The sequence below is a fragment of the Mauremys mutica genome, chromosome 2 (assembly GCF_020497125.1).
Source record: "Mauremys mutica isolate MM-2020 ecotype Southern chromosome 2, ASM2049712v1, whole genome shotgun sequence".
In the NCBI taxonomy this organism is placed as follows: Eukaryota; Metazoa; Chordata; order Testudines; family Geoemydidae; genus Mauremys; species Mauremys mutica.
Genome location: NC_059073.1, coordinates 45,930,576 through 45,953,300, shown reverse-complemented (window position 1 = coordinate 45,953,300; position 22,725 = coordinate 45,930,576). Strand labels below are relative to the sequence as shown.

At 46.0% G+C, this 22,725-nt stretch overlaps 1 protein-coding gene across 4 annotated transcripts in view; it reads left to right on the top strand.

Annotated features, from left to right (window-relative positions):
• Positions 1–6,249: 6,249 nt before the first annotated feature.
• The window catches only part of TMEM67 (transmembrane protein 67), a 74,102-nt gene continuing 57,626 nt past the window's right edge, over positions 6,250–22,725 (top strand). For 2 of the 4 annotated variants that reach the window (XM_045007234.1, XM_045007233.1), the window contains exons 1-4: positions 6,250–6,336; positions 15,827–15,915; positions 17,693–17,786; positions 19,196–19,295. In XM_045007234.1, coding sequence (XP_044863169.1) covers positions 15,859–15,915; positions 17,693–17,786; positions 19,196–19,295 — 251 coding nt within the window. In that variant the 5' untranslated portion in view covers positions 6,250–6,336; positions 15,827–15,858. Of the gene's footprint in view, positions 6,337–11,025; positions 11,210–15,826; positions 15,916–17,692; positions 17,787–19,195; positions 19,296–22,725 lie in introns of those variants that run through there. The other 2 variants (XM_045007232.1, XR_006577283.1) reach the window with 1 other exon arrangement.

Genomic DNA, 22,725 nt, shown 5'->3' with positions numbered 1-22,725 from the left:
ATGAGCTGCCAAAATATTAACAACAGGTTCCTTCCTCCTCACCTCACGAGGGGGTCATGCCCCATCCAACCCCCCATGTTCCTTGACACCCCCCCTCCCCGGGGACCCCTGACTCATCCCCCCCTTCCCTGTCCCCTGACTGCCCCCTGCCACCCCATCCAACCCCTCCTCTCATTCTTGATGGCCCCCCGGAACTCCTGCCCCATCCAACCACCCCTTCTCTCTATCCCTGACTGCCCCCCACCACCTCATCCAACCTCTTCTCCTTCCTGACTGCCCCCCGGGACTCTTGCCCCCATTCAATCCCCCTGTTCCCTGCCCTCTGACCGCCCTGACCCCTATCCACCGCTCCACAACCCACCGAACACCCCCTCCCTGCTCCCTTACCACACTGCCTGGGCTCGGGACCGGGACCGCGACTGGCGCCGCAGGGCCCGACTCCCCGAGCTGGGCCAGAGCCGCTTGACTGGCACTGGGACCGGCGCCGTGGGGTCCGACTCCCTGAGCCGGGCCGGAGCCGTTCAGCCGTCACCGGGACCGGCGCCGCGGGGACCGACTCCCTGAGCCGGGCCGGGCCGGAGCCACTCGGTCGGCACCGGGACCGGCGCTGCGGAGCCTGACTCATCACTGCATTTATATGGTGTTAAATATATAAAAAAGTGTTTTTAATTTATAAGTGGGGGGTCACACTCTGAGGCTTTCTAAGTGAAAGGGGTCACCAGTACAAAGTGCTCTTGGTGGTGGAGGTGGGGTCATCACCTAGGATAGCGTCCAACTGCTCCTAAAAACAGCAGGTCTGGGGTGCAGCACCGGAGTGACGGTTTGCCTCCCTCACTTTGTGGTAAGCTTTCCTCAGCTCTTTCACCTTTGTACTGCAGCATATCCCAGTCATATCCCTTTTCACGCAAGCTGCATGCAACCTGGGCATAGGTATCGACATTCCTATGGCTGGAGCACAGCTGGGACTGGACCGCCTCCTCTCCCCAAACACTTATCAGATCCAGTAGTTCCAGTAATCCAAGCGGGAGACTGTTTGCTGCATGGCGCCGACGTGGTCATCTGGGAGGATGTGATGTGAGCTCTCCATGCTGTGCAAACAGGGAGGGGAATTTCAAAATTCCCAGAGCTTTAAAGGGGGAGGGATGGAAGGTTGTTTACCTGGTGGCAAGGCAGCAGAGTTGAAATTGCTGACCAGAATGATGAGGATGGGCATTGTGGTACACATTCTGAAGGCCAATAACAGAACTAAAATCAAGCACAGAGTCTACACTGGCACTACAACGATAAAACCTTGGCGCAAAAGCCTTATGACACTCGTTGAGGTGGTTTTATTACAGCGCTCCAACTGAGGAGTTTCATCGCAAAGATTGGCTTTGCAGTGTGTACACCTCTAGTGTTTCATTGCCAAAAGTTGCTTTTTGGTGAAAAAACTTAGCAGTGTAGACCAGGCCTTAGAGTCTGGGCATTAGGTGAGAGCATTAAGTCAGGATTCTGCTCTCCATCTGAATAACAACTATCTTCAATTTTGGTTCGGAAATAGGTGCCAGTTTTTCTGGAAGGGGTTCTCCAGCTCTCTAGTCATGCTGCCTGGGGACAAGATACAAGACAGTTGGTGGAACAAAACATGTAGGTGTTATGTCCTAGGGGCAGCCGGTGTAGGAAGCAATCACTTGAGGCCAGAGAGCAGACAGCTAACCAAAACCTCCATTTTATTTACAGAAACAGAGAGCTCACTCAGCCGGTTGAAACCGGCTGAGCTATCCCTTAATAGTCTAACTCAGTTGCCATAGTAACAAAACCCATGACAACCAAATACACAACATATTCCTCCCCGCCTAATAAGAACATCCCCTAGATAAAACACACACTAAACTAGAGAAGGAGGGTAGACTGCCTCCATTCCTGGCTAAACCCTGGGGATTATTTTGCCCCATAACCGTGGGTTCGCCCTAACTAAAGATCCAGCCGATGAGGAGGCCTTCTGTCTCTAGGTGGATTACGGCGAACTTCTGGTGTTGTTGCACCCGAAAGTACTAGGGGCTCAGGGTCCGCAGCACGAATAGGTGAGGAGGTGGTATCAGCTCGTGCTGGGCAAAGGGGTATCTCAGCTGCTGGCAGTAATGGAGGAGAACAGTCAGGAACAGGTGACTCATGATTCGGTGTCTCACCAGGAGGGGTGAAGTCAGACCCCTCAACTGCAGATGGGTCCTGAAGACTGGCATGACCTGACAACAGCTGATCTACATGTCGCCGCCAGGTAAGATTCTCTGCAGTCCGGACTGTATAGGAAACAGGTCCTGTTTGAGTGATGACTGTGGCCGGGACCCATTTAGCTCTGGAAGTATAATTCCGAGCCAAAACTGGCTGCCCTGGGCTAAAGGTTCGGTCTTTTGCTCTGGGTGCCCATCTGATTACTTGATATTGCTGCTGATGTTGCACAGTTAGTCTGGGTTCAGAAGGTTTCAGCAGATCAAAGCAAGTGCGCAGCTGTCGTCCCATCATTAGAAAGGCTGGGGAAGCCTGGGTCGTAGCATGAGGTGTGTTTCTATAGGAAAGTAAGAAGGTATCCAGACGCTTTTGAATGGAGTGTTGTCCCTTTGCTGATTTCAAAGCGTTTTTCATTGTCTGCACAAATCTTTCAGCTAATCCGTTGGTGGACGGATGATATGGTGCTGACGTGATGTGGTGTATCCCATTTGCCTTCATAAAATTTTGAAACTCCTGAGAGACGAACTGCGGTCCGTTGTCGCTCACAAGTTGTTCTGGCAGACCAAAACGACTAAAGAGTCCTTGTAGTTTTTGGATAGTACTCTCTGCAGTAGTGGACTGCATTATAGAGACTTCTGGCCATTTAGAATGGGCATCTACTGCCACCAAGAACATGCTTCCTTCAAGGGGGCCAGCAAAGTCAACGTGAATACGTTGCCACGGGTTTTCAGGCCAGTCCCATGGGTGTAGGGGTGCCCACTGGGGTGCATTTCTTACACTCTGACATGACATACAAGCTTTTGCCTTCTCTTCAATAGCACTGTCCAATCTAGGCCACCAAAAATAGCTTCGTGCAATTTCCTTCATGCGCACTATTCCACAGTGACTGGAATGTAGCTGTTCTAACATCTGTGATCTCAGGGGTGGTGGAATGACGACACGCCTCCCCCACAACAAACAACCAGATTGGACCGATAACTCCGTCCGCCTGGACATGTAGGGAACAAGGTCGGGTGAGACCGGAGAGGTTTGTCGAGATTTTCCATGCATCACCAGGTCCATAACTTGGGATAATACTGGGTCAACGCGAGTTGCCTTCTTTATCTGAGTAGCAGTGATGGGTGTATTCTCTACCTGTTCAAAGTAGAAGATTTCCTTTTGGGCACTATCTTGATGTTTGACCGGTAAAGGCAACCTTGAGAGGCCAACTGCATTGCCGTGCAGAGTGGATTTCCGATATTTGATTTCATATGTGTATGCAGAAAGTATCAATGCCCAATGTTGCATACGACTAGCAGCTAATGGGGGAATGCCTGTGTAGGGTCCAAAAATTGATGTCAGAGGTCGATGGTCTGTAAGAAGAGTAAACTTTCGCCCAAACAGGTACTGATGAAACTTCCTAATTCCAAAAACAATTCCTAATGCCTCACGTTCGATTTGGGCGTAGTTAGTTTCTGCTTTGCTTAGAGTGCGTGAAGCAAAAGCAATAGGTCTTTCTTCTCCCGAAGGCATAATGTGTGACACGACCGCTCCCACTCCATAAGGGGAAGCATCGCAGGCCAATTGCAGGGGTAAGGATGGATCAAAGTGCGTTAGAACTTCAGAATTTAACAATGCATCCTTAGCTTTGTTAAATGCAACATCACAGGCTTCAGTCCACTTCCAGGCCTTGTTCTGCCCAAGGAGCTCATGAAGTGGTTTTAGCAGTGTGGCTAACTGTGAGATGAACTTTCCATAATAGTTCAGTAGTCCTAGAAATGAGCGTAGCTGGCTTACATTTCGAGGTGGGGGAGCCTCCACAATAGCTTTAACTTTTGCAGGGGCCTTATGAAGACCTGCAGAATCGATGATGTGTCCCAAATATTCAACAGAGGGCTTGAAGAATTCACACTTGTCTTTGCAAACTCGTAGGCCATACTCTTCCAGTCTTTGTAGGGTAGCCTCTAAATTCTTTAAGTGATCCTCTTCATTTCTTCCAGTGACCAGGATATCATCCAGATAGCACTGAATTCCTGACAAGCCACACAAGATCTGGTCCATAGCCCTCTGGAACAGGGCGGGAGCCGATGTGATTCCGAAGGGTAGGCGACAGTATCGATAAAGCCCCTTATGAGTCACAATAGTCAACAGCTCTTGGGACTTTTCATCGACGTGCATCTGTAAATATGTTTGACTCAGATCAATCTTACTGAACTTTTGTCCCCCAGCCAGGCCTGCGAAGAGGTCATCGATGCGGGGAAGTGGGTATTGCTCTGCACACAACACTGGGTTGACAGTGACTTTAAAATCACCGCAAATCCGGAGAGAGCCATCTTTCTTCACTATTGGAACGATAGGAGTGGCTCATGAGCTATGGGTAACTGGTATTAGGACTCCATTGGTGACCAGGCGCTCCAGGTCTGTTTCAACTTTTGGCCTGATGGCATATGGCACAGTTCGGGCTTTCAGATATTTTGGTGGACTGCCAGGTTTAATGTTCAATGTCACAGTGATTCCCTTCATACTTCCCAAATCATCTCCAAAAACAGCAGCATGTTTCCTTAGTATAGGGGTTAGACTGGTTTCTTCTTTAGTCATCCGGTGCACTTCTGCCCAGTTCAGCTGAATCTTCCCAAGCCAAGACCTACCCATTAAGGCTGGGTAGTCACCTCTCACCACAAACAGTGGCAATTTAGCCGCCTGTCCATTGAGCTCCACCTTAACATCAATAGTGCCCAACATGGGCACAGCTTCACCTGTATACGTCTTCAGAACAGTTTTTGTTGCCTTAAGCGGAAGATGCTGTAGCTTTTCCTTATACACAGTCTCAGGAACCAGCGAGACAGCTGCACCGGTGTCTAGTTCCATGCGTATAGGTTTGCCCTCCAATAAGGGGGTTACCCAGTATTCATGTGAGCCCGCTGCCAAAGACAAAACATGCAGTGGCACTTCCTCTTGTGAGGAGGTGTCACCTTGATCATCCTGGGTCTGCTCTAGGGTATGCAAGGTTCCTCTTTTTGTCGGCCAGACCACAGGCCTCTTTTTCTTTTGTTTACAGGCATACTCAATGTGTCCCTTTTTGCCACAGTGTCGACACACCAGGTCCTTACACCAGCATTCTGATGCCTGGTGACCCAGCTTACCACAGCGGTAACATTCTTGACTCTGCACCGTTTTGTGGGTCAGTTCTTGTGACACTTTTTGCAACCTAGGGGATGCACCGATGTATTGTGCCTCCCTTGTAGCCAGTTCCATGGAGACAGCAATATCAACAGCCTTCTGTAATGTAAGCTGAGCCTCTGTCAGTAGGCGCTTCCGTATAGCTTCACTGCAGAGGCCACACACTAACCTGTCACGCAGGGCATCATTTAACATCTCTTTAAATTCACAGTGGTCTGCTAGCTTTTTTAAAATGGCTACAAATTGTACAACTGTTTCATCTTCCTTTTGGTCTCTTTTGTGGAACCTATATCTTTCAACAATTACCAGTGGTTTTGGGGAGAAATGAGACCCCAGGATTTCCACAATGTCACTGTAAGATTTAGTCTCAGGCTTAACAGGGTGTAGTAAGCTGCGTAGCAGAGAGTAGGTTTTAGCCCCTACAACAGTTAAGAATATTGGCACCTTCTTCGCTTCTGTAATGTCATTTGCAATACCAAAAAGCTCAAAACGCTCAGTATACACATGCCACTGCTCTGTATTCTCATCAAAAGGCTCCAGGGGCCTGGTCAGAGTAGCCATGATTTTTAGTTTCACTTTCACAGTCAGTGCAAACAAGCAGCTTTTTTTCTTTGTTTGGTCTTTACCTTGACTTCTACTTCCTTCTGTTACTGGAGCAGCACCAGGATCCCACCCTCGTCGCCAGTGTTATGTCCTAGGGGCAGCCGGTGTAGGAAGCAATCACTTGAGGCCAGAGAGCAGACAGCTAACCAAAACCTCCATTTTATTTACAGAAACAGAGAGCTCACTCAGCCGGTTGAAACCGGCTGAGCTATCCCTTAATAGTCTAACTCAGTTGCCATAGTAACAAAACCCATGACAACCAAATACACAACAGTAGGTGGATTGAGTTTATATGACAGCTGGGCCTCTTTGCTGTCTCCAGGAGAAATGTTACTGGCACAGGAAGATAAAAGTCTCTGTCACCAGGTAACCAGACCCTTAAGAGAGTCATTGTTACTGCTGAAATGTGTATCCAGTTGGGAACTGCTAGGAAGCAACTGGTGTGATAAACATGGTTTCCAAGCAATAATAGCACACAGGATCATAAACTGTTATGTAATTTTGTGTCAGGAAAAGGATGGTCAGGAATAATAATGAAGACATCTAGCGTACAGAAGTTTTGGTAGGATTTAGAGAAGCATTCGGGATACAGGTGGGTTTTGGTAGCTGGGGAAAAGGGAGAAGAAATTACCCTCTCTCTCTTCTACCTTCTCATCCAGCCACTTTTCTTCTGCACCATAACTCTGCCCACCTTTCCAAATAAATAGTAAAGCAGGATACAGTCAAAGGTGAGCTGAGAGAGGAAGGTTTCTAGAGTTGTGTCCCCTTTACCGTTTTCTGCTCGCTGCAGATAATTACCTTTGTTTTGCAGGCAAACATTTTTTTTTAAATCTATTTTGAGCCAAGTTTATTTCTCCTGCCTCTGCCTTGGTCTATACAACCTCCTCTTACTGGGTTCTATCACCTTATATTTTATGCTGTTCTTATATTCCCCTTTATTTGTTCCTTTAGTCCCTCTTTCTCCCAGCCTATTAATCTTTTTTTCTTCCTTCTTTCTCATCCTATTCCTCCCTCCCTCCCATTTAATCAATGGGACACAGTAATACCAGAGTACAAAATATATAGGAATGACTGAACCGGTCATGTTGTGGGGGAGTGGCACTATATGTGAAAGAAGGCATAGAATCAAATGAAGAAAAATTTTAAATGAACCAAACTGTACCATAGAATCTCTCTGAATAGTAATTCTATGCTCGAATAATAAGAATATAGCAGTAGAAATATATTACCAATCACTGGCCAGGATGGTGATAGTGACTAAAATGTTCAGGGAGATTAGAGAGGCTATTAAAATAAAAAAAACCTCAATAATAAAGGGGGATTTCAATTGTCCCCATATTGACTGGGTACATGTCACCTCAGGACAGGATGTAGAGATAAAGTTTCTTGACACCTTAAATGACAGCTTCTTGGAGCAGCTAGTCCTGGAACCCACAAGAGGAGAGGCAAGTTTTGATTTAGTCCTAAGTGGAGCACAAGATCTGGTCCAAGAGGTGAATATAACTGGGCCGCTTGGTAATAGTGACCATAATATAATTAAATGTAACATCCCTGTGGAAGGGAAAACACCAAAGCAGTCCAACACGGTATCATTTAATTTCAGAAAGAGGGACGACACAAAAATGAGGAAGTTAGTGAAACAGAAATTAAAAGGTACAGTGCCAAAAGTGAAATCCCTGCAAGCTGCCTGGAAACTTTTTAAAGCTACCATAATAGAGGCTCACCTTAAATGTATACTCCAAATTAAAAAACATAGTAAGAGAACCAAAAAAGTGCCACTCTGGCTCAACAACAAAATAAAAGAAGTAGTGAGAGGCAAAAAGGCATCCTTTAAAAAGTGGAAGTTATATCCTAGTGAGGAAAATAGAAAGGAGCATAAACTCTGGCAAATGAAGCGTAAAAATATAGTTAGGAAGGCCAAAAAAGAATTTGAAGAACAGCTAGCCAAAGCCTCAAAAGTAATAGCAATGTTTTTTTTAAGTACAACAACCAGTGAGGCCACTGGATAATCGAAATGCTAAAGGAGCACTCAAGGATGATAAGGCCATTGCAGAGAAACTAAATGAATTCTTTGCATCTGTCAAGGCTGATTTCCCCACTCTGGCATTTCAAGTGGAGAAGGTGGAGGCCCGCAAGGATTTTAAAAATGAATACTGGCCACTCCAGGATGGTATTAATCTTCCCAAGATCACAGCTTTTCTCTGACCTTGGATGGGTAGATGCTGCCACCACCCAAGTGCAATCGTCCACCCTTTTGAGAACCCAGGAAGGAACACTTGGGAATTCCTTCCTGTGGGGTACCCTCAAGCCCTTTCACACACCCCCTCCGGGGAAGAGCTGAGGAAAAAAACCAAAGGAAATCAGCTGTTGTCATCAGCAAATTAAACAACATATGCACAAACCTCCTAGGGACACAAAAATTCAATCCTGTTTTTAAAAAAGGTAAATTTTATTAAAACCAAAAAGAAGGGAAATACATTTGGAACTTAGGCTTTTTGCTGGATTTTAAAAGAAACAATTACAAAAATTAAGCATCAAGATAGCTCTTTTGAGATTTAACTTAAAGGTTACAAGCAAAAGAAACGCATTTGGGGTTAGCACAGAGGAGTTCACAAGCCAATAAGAAACAAAAGAAATAACCCTAATCGCATTTTTTTTAGACATTCCCTGATTTACTTACATATCTGGGGTTTTAGATAAGTAGGTTTCAGGTATGAATTGATGGTTTTTCATACCTGTTTTTAAAGCTGCTTATAGTATTGTTGCTCTGTGTCTCCGCCCTCCAGAGAACAACACAAAAGGAAAGCTTTTTTCCCCAATTTTGAAAAGTTCTAGCCCTTCCATTGGCCCTTTTGGTCAGGTGGCCACTCCCTTTCCTTTACCTGGGGGACTTTTTTAGCCCTTTACAGGTAAAGCAAGCAGAGAACAGCCACCAAGAGGGACTTTAATCGCTAACTGGCTGGCAGGGTGTCCATAAAAGGGAGCTACCAACCCCCTCCCACCCCCCGGCTTCATTTATCACAGCATTGGTCTTCATGGCTCAGGATGTGAGAGAAATTCCCAAACCTGAGCCATTCTTTTTAGGTGACAAATCTGAGGAACTGTCCCAAATTGAGGTGTAATTTGAGGAGGTTTTAGAGCCAATTGATAAACTAAAGAGTAATAAGTCACCAGGACCAGATGGTATTCACCCAAGCGTTCTGAAGGAACTCAAATGTGAAATTGCAGAACTACTAACTGTAGTCTGTAACCTATCATTTAAATCAGTTTCTGTACCAAATGACTGGAGGATAGGCAATGTGATGCCAATTTTTAAAAGGGCTCCAGAGGTGATCCTGGCAATTACAGTACTGGGCAAACTGCTTGAAACTATGGTAAAGAACAACATTGTCAGACACACAGATGAACATAATTTGTTGGGGAAGAATCAACATGTTTTTTGTAAAGGGAAATCATGTCTCACCAATCAACTACAATTTTTGAGGGGGTCAACAAGCATATGGACAAGGGGGATCGTGGATATAGTGTACTTAAATTTTCAGAACGCCTCTGACAAGGTCCCTCACCAAAGGCTCTTAAGCAAAGTAAGCTGTCATAGGATAAGAAGGAAGGTCCTCTCATGGATCTGTAACTGGTTAAAAGATAGGACACAAAGGGTAGGAATAAATGGTCAGTTTTCAGAATGGAGAGAGGTAAATAGTGGTGTCCTCCAGGGATCTATACTGGGACCAGTCCTATTCAACATATTCATACATTATATGGAAAAAGGGGTAAACAGTGAGGTGCCAAATTTTGCTGATGATACAAAACTACTCAAGATAGTTAAGTCCAAAACAGACTGCAAAGAGCTACAAAAGGATCTCTCAAAATTGGGTGACTGGGCAACAAAGTGGCAGATGAAATTCAATCTTGATAAATGTAAAGTAATGCACATTGGAAAACATAATCACAACTATACATATAAAATGATGGGATCTAAATTAGCTGTTACCACTCAAGAAAGAGATCTTGGAGTCATTGTGGTTAGTTCTCTGAAAACATCCACTCAATGTGCAGTGGCAGTTAAAAAAGCAAACAGAATGTTGAGAATCATTAAGAAAGGGATAGATAAGACAGAAAATATAATTTTGCCTTTATATAAATCCATGGTATGCCACATCTTCAATACTATGTGCAGATGTCACCACATCTCAAAAAAGATATATTGGAATTGGAAAAGGTTCAGAAAAGGGCAATAAAAATTATTAGGAATATGGAACAGCTTCTGTATGAGGAGAGATTAATAAGACTGGGACTTTTCAGCGTGGAAAAGAGGTGACTAAGGGGGGATATGATAGAGGTCTATAAAATCATGACTGATGTGGAGAAAGTAAATAAGGAAGGGTTATTTACTCCTTCTCAAAACACAAGAACTAGGCGTCACCAAATGAAATTAATAGGTAGCAGGTTTAAAACAAACAAAAGGAAGTATTTCTTCACTCAATGCACAGTAAACCTGTGGAACTCCTTGCCAGAGGATGTTGTGAAAATAGGGCTCAAAAAGAACTAGATACTTTCCATCAAGGACACTGGCTACTAGCCAGGATGGCAGGCATGGTGTGCCTTGTCTCTGTTTGCCAGAAGCTGGGAATGGATCACTGGATGATTACCTGGTCTGTTCATTCCCTCTGGGGCACCTGGCATTGGCCAGTCGGAAGACAGACTACTGGGCTAGATGGACCCTTGATCTGGCCATTCTTATGGTCTCCCTCTTTCTGCCACACTCACCCATTCTCTAAATTAACTGACTGCCTTTTGTATTTTTTTTCTCCCTCACACCATATTGTGCTTTTCTAAGCCTGAAGTTCCGCTGTGGTACGGGTCAGGTGGGGAGTCGCACGGCCACCGGCCCACCCTTGCCTCCCATGTGCAGCTCCCTGGGATTCCTAAGAGGAAGAACCCGCCGTGAACTGTTTCGCCCCTCTGGCTGGCCGTAGCCCGGGCTGTTCTTTATTCGTCGGGGAGGCGGGGCTCGCCAATCATCGGGGGCGGGAGGTTGCTGGGAGCTGAGTAGCCATGGCGACGGCGGGGTATTGTGGCGCCGCTGCTCTGCTCCTGGTGCTCAGCGTGCGGCTCTCGGCTGGGCAGAGCTTCTCCCTGCCTCTGCGCCAGCCGCAGGACTGCGGCGGTGCCCGTTACTTCGATATCTCCAGCCTGGCGTGCGGCCAGTGCGGGCCCCACCAGGGGCGCAGCGCCTGGGGTGAGAGCGAGCGAGGGGCCCAGCCGCGATGCGGGCCGGGGGGAGGCCTGTCTCCTAGCAGGCGGGCGGGGTGTGTAAGGAGCCTAACCTCTCCCCCGCCCTCTCTGACTAGGCTCTGCGGGTGGGTGAACCCCCCCTTCCCCCCATCTCTGGGGGGAAGCTGTTCTGGGAGGCTCCGCTCCGTCACGGGCTGGCAGAGCCCCTGGGCTGAGGGGGCTGCGCCATATCACGGCCCGCCCGTGCCTGCGGGCTGCGTTCACAAAGTCCCTGTAAAGCCGTGTTTGCGGTAGTCCCTGGGAGCTGAGCAGTGCGTCACCCTAATCAGGGGCAGAGCGGGGGTTTGTTCAACCTTTGGCTCTTACGACACTGAAGCGTTTGTTTTAATTAATTTTTTTGCATGTCAGAAACCAGGATGTTCGCTCTTTGCACGTGAACTGCCTGCGAAATGCTGGCATGTCTCCAGTGATCAAACATGGATAGTGGGGTAGTGATGCTGCCAGGAGCAAGTGGTGATCTAGAGAATTTTGTCCTAAGACTTTTTGTTTTTTTTCAGAATAGCACAGGTGGGTTGAATTTGCAGTACGTTCACCATCCTAGGGCAACAACTTCACCTTGTGGAAACTTTGCAAGACAAGTTTCTCATTTCTGTAGTGGTTAGTTTGTTGGTGGTTTTGGGTTTGTTTTTAAGAATAGGATTAAACCTGAAATGAAGGTCTTATTCTTATTGACAAGTTCTACTACAATAATACTGCTGAGGAAGAAATTCAGTCTCCTTGGCTTGTGTAAATCTTGTACGGATATGAGGCAGAGAAAGGTTTATATATATATATATATATATATATATATATATATATATATATATATAATTTTGACCAGCTGAATGTCATTCTGACATGATCAGCTTTTTCATTTAATGTAACAATTGCCCCCAGCTACAGCCTAGAAATGAGAGAACAAAGTTTGTTTGGGCTAGTCTACGCTGGCAATGCTGTGCTTTAATATGGCTTGTGTGGTTGCAGTACACTGCTGTAAAAAACTCACCTCCATGAAGGGTGTAGCTACCAGCACTGGGAGCAGCATGGTCTATACTGGCACTTTAAAGGTAATAATTGGAGATATACCAATCTCCTAGAACTGGAAGGGACCTTGAAAAGTCATCGAGTCCAGCCCCCTGCCTTCACTAGCAGGACCAATTTTTGCCCCAGATCCCTAAGTGGCCGCCTCAAGGATTGAACTCACAGTCCTGTGTTTAGCAGGCCAATACTCAAACCACTGAGCTATCCCTCTGCACTGAAACTTGCTGCTCTCAGGGGGGTGTTTTTTCAAACTCCTGAGTGAGAAAGTTACAGTGCTGTAAATTGCCAGTGTAGACAAGCCCTTAATCTTTTTCCTTTTTGTGTTAAATATGCATGAATGTGCTGCTCATTAACTGAAGAGTTAATAACCTTGATTAAATATTCTTTCCACAATGCGTGGCTGAGATGATAATGTTTATAAGTATTTCTGGGTCTTTGACGTTTGTAAATTTCTACAAACATTTACTTGATCAGATAGGTCCAGTACAGTAAAGCCTCAAATATATGAACATCAGAGTTACTGACTAAATGGTCAACTGGACAGTATGGGGAATTGGAAGTAACCAATCAGGCAGCCACAGAGACTAAAAGAAAAAAGCAAATACTGTACTGTGCCTGTATCTTAAAGGTAGGCACATATGGACTGCCTGTCCCCCACCACCGGGCAGCCACTTACAGGTGGGAGGTGGTGAATGCTGGTTTTCCCTTCTCCTTCCCCCTTGGGTGGGAGTGTAAGCTGCTGGAGATAAAGCCTGAGCTCTGGAGAAGCAGCTCAGTTTTAAAGGACCACAGCCTGCACCATGCACCCACTGGTACTGCAGTGCCTCACTCATCACCTTTGCAACTGGGGGCAAAAAACCAGCTACCTGTCCCCTCCCTCACTAACTGGGCAGGCACTTAGGGTGACCAGACAGCAAGTGTGAAAAATTGGGACGGGGTGGGAGGGGAAATAAGAGCCTATATAAGAAAAAGACCCAAAAAATCAGGACTGTCCCTATAAAACCAGGACATCTAGCATGCTACAGCCACTGCAGAGCTGTGAGCCCCTGCTCTGAGGAGCATCCAATAAAGCAGGGGTCTCAAACATGCGGCCCGCGGAGCTCTTCCCTGCGTCCCGCGGAGCTCCCCAGGGGAGCTCCGCAGGGGCCCCCAAGAGAAAAGCGGAGGCTCCCGCCTCCGCCCCTCTCCTGGAGCCTCGGCGCATAGAGCGCCGAGTCTCCGTCCGAGCGCCTGAGCCCCGCCCCGATCCGAGCCACGTGGGGAGGGGGCGGGGCTGGGAGCTCTGGGCTGAGCGCTGCGCTCGGCGTGGAGCTCCCAGCCCCGCCCCCTCACCACGCGGCTCTGAGCGGGACGGAGCTCCAGCCTCGCCGGAGACGCGCTCGGGTAAGGGGGGGGGAAAGCGGGACCCGCCGGGGCCGGGGCCGGGGGGTGGGGGAGGGAAGCGGGACCCGCCGGGCCCGGGCCGTGGGGGGGGGGAAGGGAAGCGAGACCCGCCGGGCCGGGGGGTGGGGGAGGGAAGCGGGACCCGCCGGGGCCGGGCTGGGGGGGGGGCCTGGGCGGCAGGTTATATACTTGTGTGGGGCCCGGGCCCCCGCAATATTCAGGGCTGGGCGCCCTGCTCCAGCAATAGTTGGAGCTGGGTCTCTCCCCGCCCCCCCCCCCCCCCCCCGGTCCTGCCTGGATCGGCCCTGGCCACCGCAGGTCTCCCCCCGTCGCCGCGACCCTGCCTGGAGCAGGTCCCAGCCCCCGCCAGCCACCCCTCCTCCGCGTGTTCCCCCCCCCTCCGCCGCGTTGTGTTGCGTCCCTGCCTGACAGAACGCAGCGCGCCTCTCCCCTGCCTGCTGCCCGGAGGGCTCCCAGCAGATTTGCTGTCTGCTGCCGCAGGGTCCTAGTGCCTGCCCTCCGCCAGTACTGGCAAGGCAGGCTGCCCTTACCCTGAGCCTCTCCAACCCCAAACCCTCAGCCCCAGCCAGAGCCCTCATTCCCCCCGCACCCTAATCCTCAGCCCCAGCCCTGAGCACCCCCACATCATGAACCCCTCATCCCCCTGCACCCTAATCCTCAGCCCCAGCCAGAGCCCTCATCCCCCCACACCCTAATCCTCTGCCCCAGCCCTGAGCGCCCCCACATCATGAACCCCTCATCCCCCCGCACCCTAATCCTCTGCCCCAGCCCTGAGCGCCCCCACATCATGAACCCCTCATCCACAGCCCTCACCCCACACTCCAACCCTCTTCCCTAGCCCTGAGCCCCCTCGCATCATGAACCCCTCATCCACAGCCCTCACCCCACAGCCCAACCCTCTTCCCTAGCCCTGAGCCCCCTCCTGCATCATGTACCCCTCACCCTCAGCCCCACAGCCCTCACCCCTGCACTCCCTCCTATCCCCAAACTCCGTCCCAAAGCCTGCACCCCCACCCCCTGCCGCAGCCTGGAGCCTGCATCGAGCACAGAGCCTGCATCCAGACCCCCTCCCCCACCCAAACTCCCTCCCAGAGCCTTAGGCAGTAAATCTAAGTGCGTGTTTTGTCCTTTGAGTGAGGTGCATTACTGAGTGTATATATTTATTAAAACTGCGCGCGCTTAGGGGAGGAGGTGGAGAAGAGACAGGGCAGGGGCGGGGCCTCATGGAAGGGGTGGATTGGGGGTGGGGCCAGGGGCAGCAAGGGGGCGTGTCAGTGATGCGGCCCTCGGGCCAATGCACTAGTCCTCATGCGGCCCTCAGGGTCATTTGAGTTTGAGACCCCTGCAATAAAGGCTTGTTCAGATTTACGAACATTTCAGAGAGTTATGAACAACCTCCATTCCTGAGGTGTTTGTAACTGAGTTCTACTGTATTATGCGATCTGTTCAGAGCTGAGAGCATTTAGAATAGCTTCTGTTTTGAAATGTATATACATGAAAAATTCAAAACATGCTGTTGATACATGAGTATTGTATATTCACGTGAAGAAGGGAATAAGGATATGAAAAAGTTCTGAGAATTTTTTTAAATGGCATTGTCAAATTGAGTATGGACATATAAAAGTTCCATATTTTACATATTAAATATCAGCTTTTGTTTTGTAATAGAAATAGCAAAAAATGTAAACAATTAATGGCCCATTCCTGTGTGGCATGGTGTGCCCTGAACTTTCACAGCTGAAACCAGTGGAAGTTGCAAGCACTATACACTTCACAGCATCAAGTCCATGGAATAGTATTTGAGGATAGGTTATTTTACTATTCATGTTTGAATAAAGGAAAAAATATTAAAAGTATTGAATTTAAAATAGCTTTGAAGCTCTGCACACAAAAAAGACAGTAGTTTTCCTTGGTTATTTAATCTATCAGAATAATTCTACTTTTGAAGGGTAAAAAGTAAACTAACATGAACATTCTAAAAGGAATGTTTTTACTGCGGTTCTTATTCAAACATTGTATTTGTCTAAGCAGGAAATTGAGAGTCTTCATTTAAGAGCTGCAGCCATTGCTCTACAATAGAGTTAGGTTTTTTTATTTGTATAAATTGGGGTGAAAAACAAAACATTTTACTTTTTAGGTATTTCATGTGCATGTCTACCAGGATTCAAGATGGTTTCTAATAATGGTGGGCCTTCTGTTATTTGTGAAAAATGCCCAGAGAATATGGTAGGTATAAGCTTTACATGTTGAGATGTGATGATACATTTTTGCAGTTTTATAGGTCTTCATGTTTCGATTAAAAAAATTACAAAAAAGTTTAATTTACTGTTTTATCAGCAGTATTTTTATTTAGAACTATTCAAAATTTGTATTCAGGTATAGGTAAAAGTGCCATATTTATGAAGCTTGTAATTCATCTAACAACAGTCTTAGCTGTCTGTGACAAATGTGGGGAGCTTCCTTTGAATGTAAGATGAGAAAATTGTTCAGTTTTTGTGGGAAAATTTGACTTTAATGTTTAAAGGCTGTAATTTTTATGTGTGCAAAAGTGAGCCATTGCCAAGAAATTCAGTGAGGCTAGAATAAGGATACTGAAATAAACAGTAATAACGAATGTAAATAAGTCAATAGGCATGTGTAAATCTGCCTAGAATAACTTCTTGGTTTGATCACTCTCATACAACCAAATACTTTTCTAATCAAACAAGTTGTAGAACACACAGGTTGCTTAAAAGCTGACCAATTTAAGCATGATTCAAGGGGAAAAAAAAGTATAAAATGTCATGAGTGAGCAAACTTAAGGGTAGTCTACATATTGATTTAATCTCTTATTAGTCCTCGCTTCCTTCCATTTGTGATATTATTATCTTTATGGCTATGTCTACACCGCATTTTCATCGATAAAACTTTTATTGGTCAGGGGTTGGGGTGTGGGAAACACACCCCAAGAGACAAGTTTTACAGACAAAAAGCACCATTGTGGACAGTGCAAGATGCTCTGCTGACAACAAAGCTACCATCCCTTGTGGGGGTGGGGAGTGGTTTTATTTTTTGGCAGGAGAGCAGCTACACTGCATACCTTACAGCAGCAGGGTAAGGTATGCAGTGTAGACATAGCCTAAGTGACTGATGGCTCTCTCTCTCTACACAAAGACTACTCCTTTATGAAGTCCCTAGGCTCAGTTGGTTTGCTTCTTTTTTCTTGCCTATTTTTTAGTATTTGGTTGGAAGCCTATGGGGGGAGGGTCATGGTATTGCCACACTTACTTCTGTGCAGCCTTCAGAGCTGTGCAGCTGGAGAGCAGTGGCTGCTGGCCAGGAGCTCAGCTCTGAAAGCAGAGCCACCGCCAACAGCAGCGCAGAAGTAAGGGTGGCATGGTATGGTACTGCCAACCTTACTTCTGCGCTGCTGCTGCTGGAAGGGTGCTGCTCTCAGAACTGAGTGCCTGGCTAACAGCTGCTGCTCTTCTGCAGTGCAGAAGTAATTATACCATTGTGAAATTTCACATTTAAATAGCTGAAAGTCTAATGACTGTGAAATTGACCAAAATGGACCATGAATTTGGTAGGGTCCTACCTATAGTCACTTCTGCATTGATGATAAGTTGTCAAAAATCCATAGCATTCTTTTTTTGCTGTTGTTAGATGTTACTCCATTTCTGTTGGAGAACAAGCACTTTTAAACACTTTAGTTCCAAGATGGCATAAATGGATTTCAAATAATGCTTTTTTAAAAAAAAGCAAACTAAAAACTCCTCTTATACTCTAACTAGGTACTGTATTGTGACCCCAAACCTCTGAAAAGATCAGTCGGATCTTTAAGTCTGAATGAAGCCCCATTGAATATATTGATGGTTCTCCTTGCTATGGTCTTCAGTATGTTCTTCAGACAGCTTTTTGAATGTTACGCATGTTAGAATATCTGAATAATTTCTATTTTAAATAATGTATTTCAGTTCTAGAGGACTTTTATGAAGGATTTTACAAATATTTTAAACTTTAGAGTGGCGTTACTGAAGATGGGTGGAGTTGTATTACTTGTCCTAAAGGCTTAACTACAGAAGGAAAATGTAAATGCGCCATTAATGAAATTTTAGGTAAGTAATCTATAAGCAATATGAAATGTTCTTAAACATCTGAGTTTATCAAAACAGCATTGTGTATTACCACAGCAAGCCAAAGTTATCAAAGTTACAGTTCTAATGTAAAAAAGTATTCATCTTGTTTTTTAAACCCATCTTCCTCCCACCCCCACCCCACAAACCTATATCAGACAAAACTGTGTCCTCTAGCCATTATTCCTTGCATTTGAAAGTAGCAAATAAAACAAAAAACAGAATATTCTTACCGGACCCCTTCTGCCTACCCCTGGCAATCGTAGAATGATCTCTGTATATCCTGATTTTTATAGACCTGCTTGAAGCATAAAAGGCTTCTGTCAATTTGGTGTATTTAAGATCTTACTCATTGCTGCAAGGTAGCACAGTTCTGAAAACACTCTTAACAGGAATTATTGTAACTGAATCATATGTCTCCCATTTCAAACCCTTTTGGATGTAGAGAAGCCAGATTATTCTTTATCTTACACTGAAAATAAGAGCAATACAAGATACAATGTTTTCCTCACCGCACAGCTTGCTTTCTGGCTATATACAGGCTCAGGAACTTGCTGTAGACATGTTTACTATTGGTTATCCAAAACGTTTAAACAAGCAACAGAAACCAGATGTCTTTGTACTAGGTTCATTCTTCCTGATCACTGATTTAAGTCTTTAAAAAAATGTGACCGAGGGTGGCTTTAAGATACATCCAACTGTCATTTAACGTTAGAAAAAGAATACCAGTTTAAGAACCAGAATATGTTTTTAGCTGAAACATCTCCCTTTAAGCATCATGAGGGTTATAAAATACATTTCTTATCCCCATAGCAAATAGTCTAAAGTGTTTAAAAAAAAAACTTAAACAAACAACCCCAAAGAGCTTTGGGGGGGGGGGGAATCTTGCATTTGTGATATGTTCACATGTGCATCATCTTGACACAGCATCTGTAATTTAGTTCTTTAACACTATTAATCTGTGGTTTTATTAGTTGCTTTAGAAAGCTTAAATTTCAAAATATAAGCATCTTGTCCCATAAAAATCGTGATTAAATTACTGCTGTTCAAAGAGAATGATTTACGCCAAAATTTTGCAATTTAGTTACAAATCTCCTGTTTTGAATATAAATTCCTCCATAACACAAGTGCAGAGAAACTTGCTTCATTTTTGCCCCTAGCTTATAATTAAAACTACTAGGGTGTATGTATGTTTTACACAGGATATTTGTCAATTGTGACTCAGGAGTTTTAGAAAATGCAAACTGATTTTGTATTAATGTCTGAGCCAAATTTTCCTAGATATGTTCTTTTAAAAGCATTATTTTTGTAATCAGCTTTATAACCTATGCGAAATACTCCATAGCATGTTATTGCTCACATTTACATTTCTCCCCCCTCTCCCCACTTAGTGGAAAGAGATGTTAATGGCAAGTTGTTGAATGAAGCATTGTGTATACGCTGTGATGCAAATGAACCATCATTCTCTGCTTCAAATGTCTTGGGAGATAGGTAAGTATTCTTGCTTCTTTTAAATTTATGTATTCATATCTGCTTTGTATGGGTCCTGATGATGATGATGTGATTTAAATGGAACACTCCCCGGGAACAAACTATCTGTTGGATAAAATATGAATACTTCTGGTTAATTAAGGCATGCTCTCTTGCATATACTATAGATGTCCCTATTGCTTTGTGGCAATCTAAATAGCAGTAAGACAAGAGGTTTCAACTCATGTTCAAGTCAGCAGGAATAGAGGTTGCTAACTATTTTGCAGGGCCAGTATCCTAAATTTGCAACTCCAGTCTTTCTGCCGACTGATGGTAGAGTAGGAACAACGTGTTCTTATATTAATATGTACTGCTTTATTTGTTGCTAATTGAATAATAGTGGAATTGACCTGGTAAAACTAATTTTTGTCCAGCTCCTATTAGTCTCAGGCCTCTAATAAACATTGTGTTATGAACACAGAAGGGGAAAAAAACCTCTCTATACTTGAGCTGAAATGGGATCCCAGGACTTAATTTGAAGTTTTGAACATAAGAATAGCCATACTGGATTAGACCAATGGTCCATCTTCCAACAGTGACAAGAGCCAGATGCTTCAGAGAGAATGAAGAGAATAGGACAATTGTTGAGTGATCCATTCCCTGTCATCTACTCTGAGCTTCTATCAGTCCCAGATTTAGGAACAACCAGAGCATGGGTTGTGTTTCTGACCATCTTGGCTAATAGCAATTGATGGACCTGCAGTGTTGTAGCTCTGTTGGTCCCAGGATATTAGAGAGACATGATGAGTGAGGTAATATCTTCCATTGGATCAACTTCTACTGGTGAGAGAGACAAGCTTTCAAGCTTACACAGAGCTGAAGGAGAGCTCTGTGTAAGCTTGTCTTTCACCAATAGAAGTTTGTCTCTCTTCTAGGGTTAATAGCTTTAGTCTTTTCTTAATCTCTCTTCATATGCAGTCGGTTCCATACCCCTACCCATTTTTGTTACCCTTCTCTGTACCTCTTCCAATATATCTTTTTTGAGATGGGTGACCAAATCCACATGCAGTATTCAAGATGTGGGCATACCATGAATTTATATAATTGCATTATAGTATTTTCTGTTTTTTTATCTATCCCTTTCCTAATGGTTCCTAACATTAACTTTTTTTTTTTTGACTGCCACTGCACATTGAGTGGATGTTTTCAGAGAACTATTTACAGCTGACTGCAAGATCTTTGAGTGGTAGCAGCTAATTTAGAACCCATCCATTTTCTATGTATAGTTTAGGATTTTCTTCTAGTGTGCATTCAACGGCACTTAACAATGAATTTAGTCAGGCATTTTGTTGCCCAATCACCCAGTTTTGTGAGATCCCTTTGTATTTCTTCATGACTGGCTTTTGACTAAACCAGTGTTTTTGAAACCATGGGTCGTGACCCAGTACTGGGTCACAGCATGTAAGGCTCTGGGTTGCCTTGCTCTGGTCAGCGCCACCGACCGGGACATTAAAAGTCCCATCAGCAGTGCTGCCCAGCTAAGGCAGGCTAGTGTCTACCTTCTCTAACACCATGCTGCGTCCTGGAAGTGGCCAGCAGTGGGTCTGGCTTCTAGGCAGGGGGGCCACAGGGCTCTGCCCCCCACCCTGAGCACCTGCTCTGCCTTCCCATTGGCCAGAAACTGGCCAATGGGAGCTGCGGTAGGGGAGCATGGTGCCTGTGGGTGAGAGTTGTGCAAAGCTGCTTGTGCACCTCCGCCTAGGAGCCAGACCTGTTGCTGACTGCTTCTGGGGTGTAGCGTGGTCTCTGGTGCCGGGACAGGCGGGAAGCCTGCCTCTGCACTGCTGACTGGGAGCCACTGGGCCCTAATCCCTGCCCCAGCCCTGAGCCTCCCCAAACCCAGAACCCTTTCCTGCACCCCAACCCCCCCAGCCCCACCCCAGAGCCTGTGCCCTCATCCCAGAGCCTTGACCTCCCTCCTTCACCCCAAGCCCCCCATCCCTGGCCCTTCCCCAGAGCCCTGACCCCCTCCTGCACCCAACACCCTGCCTCAGTCCAAAGCCCCCTCCACACCCTGAACCCCTAATTCCCAGCACCACCCCGCAGCCCTCACCCCTGCACCTAAACCCTCTGCCCCAGCCCTGAGCCCCTCCCAAACCCCTCATCCCCAGCTCCATTGGGTTGCGGGCATCAATAATTTTCTTCAGGTGGGTTCTCAGAAAAAAAATTTGAAAGCCACTAGACTAAACTAACTTGAGTAATTTTATATTGTCTGCAAATTTTGCCATTGACTGCACCGCTCCTAAAGCGGGGGGAATGTTGTCTGGGCTTGCCGAGGGAAGGCAGCTGTGCTTTATGGCTGGGGCGGGGAATGAGGTTGGAAACTGCAGCAAAATATGAACGGTGGTCAGTTTTGCGGTGCTGACTCACCCCCCAGGAATGTCAGGTCTGAAGGCTAATAAAGGTAGGCATTGGAAGCCCCTTTTTCCATGCAGCAGACAAGGCAGCACCCACCCTCCTTCCCCTAGAGATGGCAAATATCCGATGGGGTTAGGACCTGCTGTGGGCATTGTGCTAGTCATTCCTTTTTAAGTGGGGCTGGAAAGGAATTTTTCCTCCACCAGATTGGCTTCAGTGGAATGGGTGTTTTTTCCTCCAACCTTCCCCCCAGCGGGTGTCAGGGAGGACCTTTTCTGGTAAGAAGAAAAGGTGGTAGGCTATTGTTGCATCTCAGTGCGTCTCGTGCGGGCATTGACAAAGCCCAACAATCAATGTGATTGGTAGCAGAGTCGCTTATTTCTCTCCAGCATACTTCTTATATACAATTATGGCAAGCAATCAAGCAATTGCTAATTGGTTAATAAAATACACATAGGCACAGCTATAACTTCATTGGATAATTGTCATCCTGTACAACCTTCTGATTTATTATCCTGTTTACGGCCTACTAGCAGTGAGAACCAGCCAAGGCCAGCATCTCACTACACAGCTCACAGCCTAATTAGCCCGTCCTTGAAGCCTACATGCCTTAGCTTCCCACACTCCCAATCCGCCCAAGTTAGCAATACATTCCCACATCTCCCCCCTTTTCTCAAAATCAAAAAAAAAGGGAAGGCATTAGCAATACATTCCCAGCTCATAGCATCACATTACTACAATCTATTACAAACCAAAACTAAAAGGCAAATAAAAACACCAGCTGCCTAAATAAACCGTAACAATATCTTCCGTGGTTCCCTAGCCTCCTACATTCCTCCCCTCATTTTCTCAAGCGCTCCGGTACAACAACAGCAGCATAACCTTAAGATAATCTAGCAATACAAGCACCAGCATTCCCATTCATCTGCTGGCGCTTAAACAAAAAAGAAAAATTACACAGAAAGCAGAGAAAACTGCAATTTAAGCCAGATTTTTCCACTTCTAGTACATTGTCCGTCACAGGGGGCGGGAC